This window comes from Symphodus melops, assembly GCF_947650265.1.
Source record: "Symphodus melops genome assembly, chromosome: 7".
Lineage (NCBI taxonomy): Eukaryota > Metazoa > Chordata > Actinopteri > Labriformes > Labridae > Symphodus > Symphodus melops.
In genome coordinates, this window is record NC_136697.1 from 25,124,074 (window position 1) to 25,139,308 (window position 15,235).

Here is a 15,235-nt window from a genome sequence, read left to right on the forward strand (position 1 = left end):
CTGTAACAAAACAATTAAAATATCTGTTAAGCTATATATTTTTGAAAAATGTAAAATCAATTTTTGCATAGTTAAAACCCACAAGTAAAAATGTATTTGTGTTAATATTTTATATATATATATTTTTTAACTGTTAAAAACAATCTTTCAATCTTGTTTATTCTGTAGTTTGTCAACTATTGCAATTTCACAACCATTCAAAAGGTAAGTTTAGATTTTACATTTTATTTTACTTGTTTCAGTTTAACAGTTTAGATATTATGCCCAGTTGGAAAAGTGTGTGCTCACAAGCACAAGTGAATACACACTTTTCCAACTGGGCATTATATCTAAACTGTTAAACTGAAACAAGTAAAATAAAATGACTAAATATATGTATAGGGTTTTTTTATGTTTTTTTTTTTTCCTGAAATTTTCCTCTAAACCGGTAGCCAAAGAGAGGAAGAGGAAAAGTCCCCCTCCCCGCACCCGAGGGGCGTGATGCAGGGAAGTTCACGCCAAAAAAAATGTGTATGCATAAAAATATGCATTTTTTTTTATTTATTTATTTTTTTTACTAACATGTCTGCATTACTTTGTGGTACAGGAGAATGTATGCAAATACAATATAATACAAATTTAAATTTTCACCACGACCTCTCGCTGCTCGGTTGGAGTGGGAGGCAGACGATACTCGTGCGAAAAATGTATTTATGTATACATAGACAGTTGTTTATATTTGCCTATATGTTCCGATGTTGACAGCGACAAAGCCAGTCCGTCTCTGTCGTCTCAGATGTTTCAATGTTTGATAAGGGTCAGTTACTCAAAAGACATTTAAGAAAATACATTTATTGCATGCTGTACATAGTTTAAAGCAGTTTGTTTACTACTCAAAACCGTTTGAGCTGTAATCTTTGGGTCACCTTACAATTTGTTTATTTGTTGTTTCAATTTGATTCTTGATTCTTACCATATACTATCGACCCTTTTCCACCTGTTCAAGTCGTATCTGCATTAATGTTGATCAGTTCTTTATGTGCTTCTTCATGTTGTTTATCAAATGCAGTGACTTGGGTTGGGAACAAGAGGGTTGCTGGTTCAAGTCCTGGTACGATCTAGAGCATAGAAATTGTCTGGATGCTTGAGAGATGCCAGGTCAAATCCCCAACTACTGCAGAGGTGCCATTGAGCAAGGCACTGAAACCGCCAACAGCTCAGGAGCTCACACACACACACTCACTCTGACGTCTCTACATTGATGCACGACCAAAGGATCCACTCCACGTCACACAGAACAGAAGGTCCCTCTCACTTTAAACCTCGTCAGTGAGTCAGTGTGCTTGATTGTGATTCTCTGGCAGCTCAGCTTCCTTGTCTTTAATGCTCATTGGAAATACAACAGTTGTGCCTACACAAGGTGCCTGCAGCCAATCACAAAACAGCACTGTGATCTCGTCAAAGCATTGGCATTTATTCTTAAACAGCAGAGTCCTGTAATATTGTGTAGTATCATGTGTTCCAGTAATGGAGAAAAGTTACAGATTATATTAAAGAGGACATATTATCCTCCTTTTCAAACAGTCTGATTCCCTGCATGTGAAAAGCCAGAGGCTGAAGGGAGCCGCAGTCAAACTGAGATGACAAAAGGAGAGCAGTCAGATACAAAAACACAGAAAGGTAGAGAAGGAGCTTTTTAACAACGCTGTTTAATAAATAACAGGAAGCAGAACATGACAGGAGCCTGCGAGGACCAATAACCTGTTGTCTCTCATCTATAAGGACAGAGCCAGATAGAAAGATCAAGAGCAGATAGTTGCCTACAATTCATGTTTTATTTCCCTCCCCTCATTTCCTTCCAGTTCTCCTACATTGTGTTTGGCCTTAGTTGTCTTTGAGGTGACCAGCTCGCCGTGGAGAGCAGAATAGACGCTGCTGACAAGCTCCGCCTACTTTGCACTTTGTATATTTAGTAAAAGAACCAGGTGTCATCACAAGTGCATCTACAGGTAGAAATGAGAAGATTGACATGCATGTGATGCACAGTGATAGAACAAAAACATTTGGGTATATTAATGTCCTTTTGTAACATCCTTGAACCTTCAGGTTTTAATATTAAGATGCACAAATCGTTGACTTACTTGCCCAACCTGATGTCTAAATAAAGTAGGCACAGTTTCAACAAAACCAATGTTCTTATTCCAAGTGGACTTTTTTTTTTTTCTACTGTCCCTGTATTGTGTCCCTGTATTGTGTCCCCGTCACTGGCAGACAAGCTTGTTTACAGAAAAATGTGTCGCCATCTAGTGGCTGCAGCAAGGTAAGTGACGGGATTGAGCTGAAGGGTGTGGGAGAAAAAGAAGAGACAGAAAAGTTCAGATTTATTTTTATTATAGAGACGTACACACCTTGTGATGTCTGACTTTATTAGTTATCTAGTTATTAATATTTTGGGTTTCTGATTTCCATTATTCAGCCTTTAAGAATATTTCTTTTTCAAGTTTGGGCTTGTACATTTCATATTTTAATCTTAAATAAATATTGTAAAAATGGGCCGTGCGCCCCTTTTTTTTAACCCTTACCTGTGTGTGTAGAGATGATACAACTTGCATTAGGCTGTGATCATTTACTTTTCCATTCATGACATGTTTAATGATCAATCCAAAGTTAAATCATTGGCTTGGTACGCCGTCTCCATATTTTTAGTTAACTTGAAGCTTAGGCCTTGTTATTTATCTACTCATTGCAGCTCAGGTGAGTCCTGAAGAACTCCTGGACCTTAGTCCACATGTGGACCTCAGCTGCAGAATGGGACCTGGACTCACCGCCCCATTTGATCCGTTGACCCCAAAGCCCATGAAAACTGGAGGGGCAGTACGGACCATAAGGCGGCTCCAGGTAATGCCCCGCTCCAGGGAAACAAATGCTCTCAAAGTTCTCTTTCCCATGATGCTTCAGTCTCTCCACCATCATGTCCATACAAGACTTGCTGTCCCAGTTCATGTCTTCTTCTGAAGTGAGAAAGAGGAAACGTCCCGTTGCTCTTTCAATGGGAATCAGAGAAGCTTTGTTCTCCTCCAGTAGAGGATTATTCATGGCGTACTTGCCGATGCCGGCCCCTGATTCAGACGGGATAATCCTGCGTGTATCAAACAGTAATGCAGGGTGAAGAAGGCTCGTCTTATAGTAGAGAGGGAAAATTGTATTTGCAGAGTGGCCATTGATCCACACTGTAGCCTCAACACCAGAGAGGTACATAGCTGCTGAAAGTGCAAGGTCTCCACTTTTTGAAAGAGAGATGATACCAATTCCTTTACCGCCCGCCTGTGGAAGAACACACAAACAATTAGCTGTTTTAAAAGAAAAACTCATTTGGGCATGCAGCGGACTATTTAAACCACAACTTCAGATTAATACATCGACAGTGTTAGCATCTCCTTGGTTTGTTTGAAAAAATTACACATAGGCACATATCACCTTGTTGTGTTTTCTCAAGAACTCAATGGCTTCTTCAAAGTAATCCAGATGAATCTGTTGAATGTCTTTGGGCATGTCGTCGTGGCCGTACAGCGCGACGGTCAGAACCACAAACCCTTTATTAGCCAGCAGAGAGGCTCTCTTCTCTGACAAACCTCCACCGAAAGTGTACAGATCCAACACAGCGGGGAAAGGACCTTCACCTGGACAAAGAAGAAAACACAGCCGCTCTGATTGGAATAGTGGAAGTATAAAACTGTGCATGTGTTCACTGAGTGCATGATATATTTGACTATAAAAGGTTATAATAAAAAGCCAATATTTCACTTTTCAAATTAAAGCCTGACACAGACGGAGACATACCTGGGGGAGTAAACAGGACTCCCCGAATGTTCCCCTCTTTAACAGGGATCCTGCTGACCCCGTCTCCCATCACAAGTCTCTCGTTGGTCTCCTCTGCTAACATCCTGCCCCCCTCCTCCTCAACGGAAAACTTCACCACGTGAGGATTCAGTGAATTGTTCTTTTGAAACCTTTTGTGCAAAGTGTCCGCCTTCATGGACCACAGCAGACCCATGGGTTCAACTCCAGTGTAGCTGCCGCTGAGCGACGGCTCTCTGTCCAGGTGGATCTCCCCGTTTCCATCAGCTCTGTAGGTGGCCGAAGAACTAAAGACCATCCCCCTCTCGTCAGTGGATTTGGCTCTCATGGTGACCACCTGTCTGGACCTGAGGCCGGACACCTTCACCTGAACGGGCTCATCAAACAAACACCTGGCGCTCGGCAGCAGCTTCAACCTGACTTGGGAGGCCATCTTGTCTTCATGTAATGATCCTTATGGAGACCTTATGGAAATGATATTTTAACTGAATTGATCCATCTATGATGTTGACTTTGTACAAAATAAAATAGAGACGTTTGTACAGAAAGTAGTAACAAGCACTTAAAAGCATCTCCTTCTCATGTTGTTTCCATTATTTTGTTTAATCTATGATGTTAAGACTTTTATAGTTCCTGTTTGTTTCTTTGCACAGCTCAGTTTTTTTAAATTCTGGATTTATATGTCAAACTTGAATTCTAACATTGACATTTCCAAAGTCTTCTTATGTCCAATGAAGAGTGGATGAAGTCTTTGTCACGTGATCATGCAGTCTGTGATCCAGGTGTGGGGCTGCTTACTTACTGGCTTCATTAATCAGGTCGTTACAATAAAGTGCATGTTCAGATTCAGTAGATTTGTGTCAAACGTAAACACGTCATAATACGTCATAATACGTCATATTGTCTCATTCAAAGAGAGTTTCTGTTCACACCTCTCTGAAATGGACTGGATGTTTTAATTTAATTTACCTTTCAGTGAGCTGATGTGAAGTGATCAGTCAGTGTCACACCTGGTGAACTCTTTTTTTCCCAGAGTGCAGCAGGACAGTTTGGTGCATTAGATCTTGGCGTGTCCGAGTTTAAAACATGAATCTGAATTGTGTCTTTGAGTCTTCAGGGTTGAGTTCGTTTCGTGCAAAGCTGAAAACAATGTGACTTACATGTTTGGCAGTGAAATGGAAACTCTTCTTTATTTTTCTATATGATTTGGTCAATAGCTCTCAGGTACACTATCGCCACCTGCTGGTCTGGAGGAGAAACTTAAAACAGAGCATTTTGCAGTAGATGAAAAAAGATGAACTGTACGTCTCACATCAACATGATCCACTGTTTATTGATTTCCACATTTTAACACTTTACATCATGCTTTCAAATCACATAAGAACAAATCCTTACTCTTATTACAGCCCATCTCACAAACCCTGCTCCCCATTATTATAATCCCTATATGCACTGATTTATCTGAAGACTATTGCTTTAACAGGGATCGTTTAGTGTGTAAATAACAATTCAGCTTATTAGTGTTGACGAGTTAATATCAGAAATGTTTGATCAAAGATTTGATTGTCGGTTTAATTAAGACATGAGACAAATGAATACTGTAAAAATATCTGACTCAGGGACTCAGTTAGTGACTCAAAGATAGCGCCTCCTAGCTGTCACTCATGGAAGCACCCCTAACTATGCATAACTTCAAGTATGTATCTGAATCTCCTGTGCAGCTACATTAAGTGGCCAAAAATTCAACCATGAAGCTTTTATCATGCTTGATTGTGCGGCACATTTGTTTCTATATCTGCTTCATTTTTAAGCTCCTCAGATTGATCGTGGCGCTCCAATCAACATCTCCGCACCTATAACTTGGCTTTAGTGTGTGCAGCATCGCCTTACATGTAAAACAAAAAAAAAAAAAAAAAAAGTCTGAAATCTTACTCACTTTTAGTCCAAGTATAAATTGTTTGCTTGTTCTTTTGTTTTTGTTTTGTCTCTGGCGTCCTCGTCCTGCAGTCAGCTTTCAATGGAACATCTCACACAGTACTGATGGCAGCCTTTGAACCCTTGACTTGGATCAGATTCTTATTTTTGTTATCTAAAAAGTACAACATGTTCCTGCTTAAGCAATGAATGACATTAAACAGCTGACAGACGAGCAGGAGGCATAGCCACATGAGTGAGCCAAGACCAATGACAATGTGTTACTCACATGTATGCAATTATAATAAATAACTAAATATATATGTATATGATTTGTGGCAAAACCGGGAACTCAGGGGGTAAGCTTTTTTTTTTGTTTGTTTGTTTTCTAAAGTCAACAGTCGTAGTTTTATCTTAACATAATTTGTCAAATCTTTGCAAATCATTTACCCTTCAAACATGGTTACTTCAAGATTCATTTACAGCCATCTTATCAGGATTTGCTCTGGATCTATTTTCCATCATTCTGCTCTATAACTTGGCTTCATCCTGTGGAGCATCACATCTCAGGTGAGTCCTGAAGAACTCCTGGATCTTCTTCCACAGGTGGACTTCAGCTTCTGCCTGGGACCTGGACTCACCCCCCCATAGCATTGGTTTACCCATAAAGTGATGAAAACTGGAGGGGCAGTACGGTTCGAAAGGCGGCGCCAGGTGATGCCCCGCTCCAGGGTAACATAAATGCTCAAAGTTGTCCTTCCCATGAAGCTTCAGTCTCTCCACCATCATGTCCATGTAAGTTTTACTGTCCCAGTTCAAGTCGTCTTCTGAGGCCACAAACAGGAAACGCCCCTTTGCTCTTTCGATAGGAACCAGACTGCCCTTGTTCTCCTCTGCCCGGGGATCATTAACACCAAACTTACCAATGTAGGCGCCAGACTCAGTGCGAATGGCCTTCCGGGGGTCAAACAATAACGCAGAGAGGATCTGATGCTTTTTGTAGAAAAGAGGAACGGCGACATTGGCACTGCAGCCGTTGATCCACACTACTGCTTCAACACCCGCCACAAAAGCAGCAAGTGAGAGAGCAATGTCTCCTCCCTTTGATTGTGATATTACACCAACTCCTTCACTGCCCACCTGAGGAAAACAGGAAAACAAGAAGCAAAGTCATTCAATGTACCTTATCTTGTCATATTTTACTTCAACTACATACAGCCTACTCTTACATCAGAAAACTATTCAAATATTGTCTGAATGAATTCATCTAGATTTAGTCGACACTCCCACATTTTGTTGATGATTAAGGGTCTTTAAAGGGCATTTCAAACAACATACCTTCGGATGTCGTTTTAAGAAATCAACTGCTTCCTCAAAATGGTCCAGATGGATCTGTTTGACCTTTGCCGTGTCGTCATTGTACACAGCTACTGTCAGAACCACAAAGCCTTTGTTGGCCAGCAGAGCGGCTCTTTTCTCAGACATGAAAGTGCCCAGATCCAGCACAGCAGGGAACGGACCTTTTCCTGGACAATGAGAAATAAGAGTTACAGTTGTGTGTAATACTGGTACCCTTAAGGTTGGTAAACTTTTCACACTCATTGTATACATGTGACTTTTAATAACTTTTAATTTTACTTTACTCCTCACTATTAGCAAAGGTAAGTTGCTAATTATTTGTCTCAGTCTTAATACTCAGATAGGGACTATGACATCCCATCAAGTTAACTCTTTTAAACACTTTCTTTTATTCGAAGCCTCCTACTGTACCTGGGGGAGTAAACAGGACTCCCCGAATGTTCCCCTCTTTGACAGGGATCCTGCTGACCCCGTCTCCCATCACAAGTCTCTCGTTGGTCTCCTCTGCTAACATCCTGCCCTCCTCCTCCTCCTCATGCACAGAAAACGTCACCACATGCGGGTTAGTTGATTTTATTTTTTGAAACCTTTTGTGCAAAGTGTCCGCCTTCATGGACCACAGCAGGCCCATGGGTTCAACTCCAGTGTAGCTGCCGCCGAGCGACGGCTCTTTGTCCAGGTGGATCTCCCCGTTTCCATCAGCTCTATAGGTGGCCGAGGAGCTGAAGACCACTCCCTTCTCGTCAGTGGATCTGGCTCTCATGGTGACCACCTGTCTGGACCTGAGGCCGGCCACCTTCACCTGAAGGGGCTCATCAAACAAACACCTGGCGCTCGGCAGCAGCTTCAGTCTGATCTGAGAAGACATCTACTCAAAGAGACAAAAAAATTCATTCACCAAAGAATCATTGTTTGTCTCACAAAGAAAAGCATGACAAAGTGTCAGTCCAGCTAGGCAGAAAACAAAACCTGTGGTGCAGACACAATACTCTGTGATGATGGTGTGAAATGTTCTCGTGAGCACAGGAAACAATTTAGTGCTCAAGCTACTTTTTCTAGTTTGCACTCAGCTTTCTGTACGCACCTGAGGCTCAGCATATTTCACATGAAAGGTTAATTTTACATCACCATTAAAAAAAAAAAAAAAAAAAAAAAGTTTTAAAAAAGTGTCATCTTTGCTTCCTTCACTTCACTCACTCTTTCATTCAAACATAACATGATTGTATTTTGGGGTTTACATTTGGCTTTACTTTTCTCCTAAAGGACACAAGAGATTTAATTGTATTAATGGTAAACTTGAGGAATGTATTTATTTCCCAAAGAATCTGAAGATGACAGACTTTTTTCTTTTAACATGTACACATTTGGGACATTTACTGTCAGTCTGTCGGTTCTTTCCAAAGTGAAAAAAATGGAAACTGTTGGTCAAAGAAACACTATTTATAATCATTTGACTGAAATATGTTTTTCAAAACAGAGAGAGACAGCTTGAAAGTTGTTTTTTTCTACTTTCTGTGTATAAGTTAAAAAAAAAAAAAGTCTGAAATGTTACTCACTTTTAGTCCAAGTATAAATTGTTTGCGCTTGTTCTTTTGTTTTTGTTTTATCTCTGGCGTCCTCGTCTTGCAGTCAGCTTTCAATGGAACAACATCTCACACAGTACTGATGGCAGCCTTTGAACCCTTGACTTGGATCAGATTCTTATTTTTGTTATCTAAAAGGTACAACATGTTCCTGCTTAATCAATGAATGACATTAAACAGCTGACAGACGAGCAGGAGCCAAGACCAATGACACAAGGGAAAATATAAAATAAAGTACGGAGTCTTCATAGAGTTGAACGTTGCACGTCTGCTCCTTTATTGCCGCACACGGGTCCCGAACCACACTCTCCCGTTCCTTGAACCTTTCAAAATAAGAGCTGCCGATATAGGCTATACACTGCTTTACCAGGTAACTCAAATAACATAATAAAATAGCTTATGTAACCGAGCGGTTTTTATGACGCCTATACTTATTAAACTATAAAATAAAGAAATACGGAATCGGGCATGAAGTGAACACACGTCTCCTCCTTTACTGCTGCACACAGCCGAACACACAGCACACACGCTTAACCACACACTTCCCTTCCTTGAACCCCTTCAAAATAAAAGCTGCCGCTAATGGCTATACACTGTTTAACCAGGTAACTCGCATAACATAATAACATAATAACATACCTTACATACCTCCCCTCCTCCGAAAAGAAACGTCCTCGTTTCACAAAATTAACAAGCATAAATGCAAGAAATGTACAAAAACAGGAACCTGCCACCAGAACACAATTGTCAGAGCAAATAATTGCATCACCCAACTTCACAGCCTCAACACCATATGCCCCCCACAATCCCAAACGTACACCAGACACAACTGATACACAGAGAATCGTGTTCGACATACCACTAGCATTGACAGCCTGCCATAACAGGAAGACACATGAACATGAACACACGTCTCCTCCTTTACTGCTGCACACAGCCGAACACACAGCACACACGCTTAACCACACACTTCCCTTCCTTGAACCCCTTCAAAATAAAAGCTGCCGCTAATGGCTATACACTGTTTAACCAGGTAACTCGCATAACATAATAACATAATAACATACCTTACACTTACAATAATAATAATAAACTAAATATATATGTATATAATTTGTGGTAAAACCGTTTTAAGCTTTAAAAGTCATAAGTAGAATTTCAAAATCAACTCTAAAAATAAGCCGCAGCCAATTCAAGGATCCACAGATGGGTGTATAAATATGTTCTGCCCTGATGCATTCGTGACTGATGTGACATTTGTTGCTGATTGACGCTTTTGCAAAAGAACCTTTACTATATGCAATAAAATATACCAAGACAAAAGATGACCAAAGTGCTTTACAGACCAACAGAGAAAGATATTTAAGATGAAAGAAAACAAAAATAGAATACCTGTACATATATGTACATTCATACATAGACACACCTACTGTACATGCACGAGCAAACATACAGATACATACCGCGGCTGAGTGTATGGGGTCTGTTTCCACTTGTTTGACTTGTTTGAAATTCCAAGGAAAAAAGGTGAGTTTTGATGGGAGTTCATTTCTCTGGTGGGGGAGGCAGTTGATTCCACAGATGGGGGGCCAGCCACCAAGAAGGCACCGCCCCACGGGCCCTGTCCCAGACCTCCATGTGACAGTGAAGACTCAATGAGCCTTGGGCATCTCGGGGCAGATTTAGTCCACACTTGGTGTCTTCCTACTGAGGAGCTTCCTCCCTTAGCAAACATCTTTAGCAGACGATTTTTAAAGGTGATTAATCTACCTTTCAGATTCAGGTAATGTTTGATCTAAATGTAAACTAAATGCTGTGCTGTATGTGACCAGTGGGTGGCAGTAAAGGTCTGCTGCAGGTTTGTGAAGCAGCAGTAAATTATCTTTTTTAGACCTTAATGGATCATTACTGCAGGAGAAGGCTGCAGCCGTCCATCACAGTGAGGCTTCAGATAAAATATGACAGGACTGCCAATGAAATATATACAGCAGCATAAATAGGGAATTAATCAAACTGAATACAAGACATCATTTGAATTATCAGCATATCCAAAATGGTTCCTTCTTGTGCAGTTTTATTGCCAGTGTTAGACAAATGTGTTTTAAGATTTGTAAGTGTTTTTGTGAAGCTGCTGTTTCTACTGAGACGTATCAGCGCTGATGTTGTTGATATTACCACCAGGGGGAGCCAAAGTCATGACATTTTAAAATGACTGCCCGCTATACAAGGGAGAAATATAGGAAACTTGTCCTCTTAAAACTGACTTATTTCCTTGACTGTTTAGACCTTAAAGAGGAAAATGTACTGCTACTGAGGGCGCCACCACATATATCATCCTGCATTCCTTAAACAATCAAAGGTGTCAAACCATTGCAATGATATAAAGTGTTGATAACAATCTCATTTTCTTGGCAAGTAAAACAGAGGGGAAGCGTCTGGACCCTGAGGGAACTCAGGGGGTAAGCTATACGTTTGTTTGTTTGTTTTCTAAAGTCAACAGTTGTAGTTTTATCTTAACCTAATTTGTCTATGAACACATAGTTCCTAGTCTGATCAAATTCAAGAAGATAATGATATATTGCTAAAGCGATGTTTTGTCCCACCCCTGCTGACGTCTGAGTCAGTCAATATGTCAAGAGAAAAAGAGGAGAAAGGACAGTTCAGTTCAGGTCTTTGCCCCCTCTGTTCAGATACCATACTGATTATACTACGTTTTTACAGCAACCCTGAATGTTTGTCAAAGAGGACATATTGTCCCCCTTCTCAAACACTCTTCTGTGCTCTAAATGAAACATCTGTGCTGTGCTTTGGTCCAAATATAACATGAATCAAGCACCAGAGGAGGTTTGTGATCCTGTAGAAACCAGCTCCTTCAGAAGGCTCTGTTTTGGCGTGTGTGTCTCTTTAAATGCAATGAACCCCGCTGATTTTGCCTGGCAAGGCAAGTTTATTTATATTGCAGATTACAACAACAAGGAATTTCAAAGAGCTTCACACAAGAAGCATCATGACAGAGGAAAGAAAAGATGGAGTCAAATTTAAAATTTAGAAATCACTGAAATTATTCAGGTTACCCAAATATATGTTTAAAATGCTGTAAAAGTAGTTTTTTCATGTCAACATATTTTCAAGAACACCTTTCATCTAAAGTTAACAAACAATTTTATACACAAGGGCAAACTTTCAAAATCTGCCAATCATTGCAGATGATTCCATCAGCTCTGTAGGTGGCCGAGGAGCTGAAGACCACTCCCTTCTCGTCAGTGGATCTGGCTCTCATGGTGACCACCTGTCTGGACCTGAGGCCGGCCACCTTCACCTGAACGGGCTCATCAAACAAACACCTGGCGCTCGGCAGCAGCTTCATGAAGGTTTGTCACTTCATGAAAAAGTCAATTTGGGACTGTTAGGAAATCACCTATTTGTTCTATTCAACATGTCATAAAAGTAATCTGACTTACTAAGGTAATTTAGTTACCTTAATTTTTCCACGTGCTCGTTGTTGAGAAGATAGGGATGACAGGAAGACGTTTCAGGTCTCAGGTTAACACAATTTATTAACCTGATGAATCAAGAATACAATTTACAGAGTCTCTGGGTTCAAACCACACGTCCCTGACAACAGACAGATGCTGGATCAGTTCACGAAGTCTGAGCCCTGACTATCTTTCCCTGAACCCTTTTATCCACTAGACAGAGATTATCTAACCAAATTATTCATTCAAGAATGTGCGGTTTCCATCCTCCGATTGGGGCAACTTCCAAATTATGCGTCTTCGGATGAGTGGTTCCCCTTCTCTCATTGGTGCATCCCGAATCCTTTCACCTTCTGTAGGGGAAGACACATCCTACCTGGCCTGTTTCTTATCACAAGCAGACATCTAGTCTAGTAACCAATTCCTTTTAAGCAACAAACCATTTAAGTGATTAACTATCAAGGCCCACTGAACCTATAAAAGTGGGTGAGTAATTAACTGTTCAGGGCCTTAAACTAAACCTATGTTTGATTTGGTGAGTGAGTCAGTTTAAAGGGCCAAAAACACCTGTTGGAATGTGCACTCACTTCTGCAAGCCCTCTTCACAGAACACCTTTAACCTCTGAACTAAAATCTCAAACAATTAGATTGAAACACTTGAAGTAAAACATGATATAATAACTGATATAATATAACAACAACAATCATTCATACGATAGATATCTAATCATTCCTTTGTATTTGGTGATCAAACCTTTATTCAGCAATACATTATTGCAGTAAACACAAAGTATAAGTAGAAAGAGGCCTAATATTCTAATAGGACCAGGGCTCCCATTTCATCTATCATGGCGTCAGTAATCACACCCATTTGTACAATTAAAGAAATGTTAAATTCGTGTGCCTCCCCTGCATGATGTTGTGATCTATCATGACCTGTTCATACATAATTCAATCAATGAATAATTGAACATTAAACCATTTAATTCATTAACAAAAAACGTTATCATTTTTTTATTATTATTTGCCAATCTGTTTGTGAACCGTCATTTTTATAACTTTGCTCTAGTCTCTGTAACATCACAGCTCAGATTAGCTCTGAAGAACTCCTGGATCTTCTTCCACAGGTGGACTTCGGCTGTTGCATGGAACCTGGACTCACCCCCCCATAGGACTGGTTTACCCAGAAGGCCATGAAAGCCTGAGGGGCAGTACGGTCCGTAAGGCTGCTCCAGGTAATGTCCCGCTCCAGGGTAACACAACATCTCAAAGTTGTCCTTCCCATGACGCTTCAGCCTCTCCACCATCTCTTCTGTGTACGCCTTACTGTCCCAGTTCAAGTCGTCCTCTGAGGCCACAAACAGGAAACGTCCCTTTGCTCTTTCAACAGGGATCAGGGTGTTCTTGTTCTTCCCCAGCAGAGGATCATTAGTAACATATTTAACATGGTAAGCTCCTGACTCAGAGGCAATCATCCTGCTCACGTCAAACATTAACGCAGGAAGTATCTGGCTGTTCTTATAGTGACGAGGTAATGCTGTGTTGGCAGAGCAGCCGTTGATCCACACTGTGGCTTCAACACCCGGCAGGTCAGAAGCGATTGAAAGGGAAAGGTCTCCACTCTTTGAAAGGGATATCACACCGACTCCTTTACTGCCCACCTGTGGAAAAAAGAACAGACTTTTAGCTGTGTATTGCTTCTTAACGAGTTTTATTTTGTGCCTTTATTGTAGAGATTGGACAGTGAATGAAAAATGTTCCCCAAAAGGTTACTGCCCCTTGGTTATTCTGCCCCTTTAAAAACTCTATTGATTCTTCAAAATAATCCAGATGGACCTCTTTGATTTTCTTGGGCATGTCGTCGTGGCCGTACAGCGTGACAGTCAGAACAACAAATCCTCGGTTAGCCAGCAGAGAGGCTCTCTTCTCTGACAAACCTCCACCGAAAGTGTACAGATCCAACACAGCGGGGAAAACGTGCGGCAATTGTGGTAATTTTGACAGTGCCTTATTTTAACACCTTTGGAAATTAATGGACTAATCCAAGAGCCCAGTGTTACACACAACAGGCTGCAGTAAGGAGGAGAGATAGGCTCAATAAAGACCCCCCACCACACAAACACACACACACACGCACACACACCTGTTAACATGTTTCGAAAAATATTTTTTATTTTGCTTCAATAATAGTTTACAAAGACGAACACCATGATTAAACTAATATAACTGAACATTCGCAACCTCCACATTTTAAAGAACTTTAACATTGACATTTATGTCTTCCTATTTCCCTCTTTTTGCCAACATTACATTTTGAACTTTTAAGCAATTTTAAACTTCCTTTTTACTCGGTTGCGCGTCTCTCTAGTGTGCAGAGGACTGTGCAAGCACCTCTGACAATTCGTTCAAAAGATGGAGGGAAGAAAAGAGAGACAATGTTTAATGCCGTGCTTTTCTAGTTTCTCGTTTTCTTTTTCTAGTTCTGCGCCTTTGAACGTTGCAGTCCCTTCTGGTCAATGCTCTGGTGTTTACTCGATTACTCCTTTTTTACTGATAAAATCCATCAAGGGAGGAGGAATAAGTTTATTTAAAACTTTAAAAATGAGGCAAGCATCCATGAACATCTGATAACTATTTAAATCCAAAATGTTTCACATACTGTTACAGTGTTACAATAATGACACTGTAAAGGCTTTTTGTCCAGAATCTCTTGAAGAGAGGACCAAGTGGTATAGCAGTAATTTATGTGGCTGAAAATCATGACGTGCATATAAATCTTTGCCGATTCTGTAGTCAGAAAAAGTCTAATATGTTTGAAATTGGACAGATTGTATTTAATTATATGCTCAATTTTCTTAACAGGCTGCTTAAAATTTAAGTTGGAATCAAAGACTACACCAAGATATTTAAACTGCTCTACCACTTCTAATCTCTCTCCGTTGACTAACACAGATGGCTGTTCACCATCTGCTGGGTGATGTAAACCAGTAGAACACGTCCAAGCCAGACTTAAATACTACCACCTCCACAAGGTTTGCACCTGTTCTCATTCATGCAAATATTCTT

The 15,235-nt window shown here is 40.5% G+C and overlaps 2 protein-coding genes across 2 annotated transcripts; both read right to left on the bottom strand.

The window, feature by feature from the left end:
- Positions 1-2,353: 2,353 nt before the first annotated feature.
- On the bottom strand, positions 2,354-8,755 carry LOC306826262 (uncharacterized protein). The gene is made up of 8 exons (XM_079347462.1): positions 8,667-8,755; positions 7,522-7,978; positions 7,090-7,277; positions 6,290-6,891; positions 4,807-4,817; positions 3,820-4,290; positions 3,457-3,659; positions 2,354-3,303 (listed from the first exon to the last, which is right to left on the bottom strand). The coding sequence occupies exons 2-8, from the start codon at positions 7,976-7,978 to the stop codon at positions 2,716-2,718; spliced, it is 2,520 nt and encodes an 839-aa protein (XP_079203588.1). The 5' UTR covers positions 8,667-8,755; the 3' UTR covers positions 2,354-2,715.
- A 4,466-nt stretch (positions 8,756-13,221) lies between these two features.
- LOC306827154 (acyl-coenzyme A thioesterase 2, mitochondrial-like) lies at positions 13,222-14,379 on the bottom strand (the record flags this gene model as incomplete). Its single annotated transcript, XM_079348823.1, has 3 exons — positions 13,222-13,830; positions 13,952-14,176; positions 14,365-14,379. 3 exons carry the CDS (start codon positions 14,377-14,379, stop codon positions 13,222-13,224), a joined length of 849 nt encoding a protein of 282 aa, XP_079204949.1.
- Between the last annotated feature and the right edge of the window lie 856 nt (positions 14,380-15,235).

Coding starts and splice junctions, on each gene's coding strand:
- LOC306826262 (XM_079347462.1), bottom strand. CDS start 7,978: ATGTCTTCTCAGATCAGACTGAAGCTGCTGCCGAGCGCCAGGTGTTTG. Junction 6,892..7,089: donor TCTTAAAACGACATCCGAAG/GTATGTTGTTTG, acceptor TGTTTTCCTCAG/GTGGGCAGTGAAGGAGTTGG. Junction 3,660..3,819: donor AGTCCTGTTTACTCCCCCAG/GTATGTCTCCGT, acceptor TTCTTTGTCCAG/GTGAAGGTCCTTTCCCCGCT.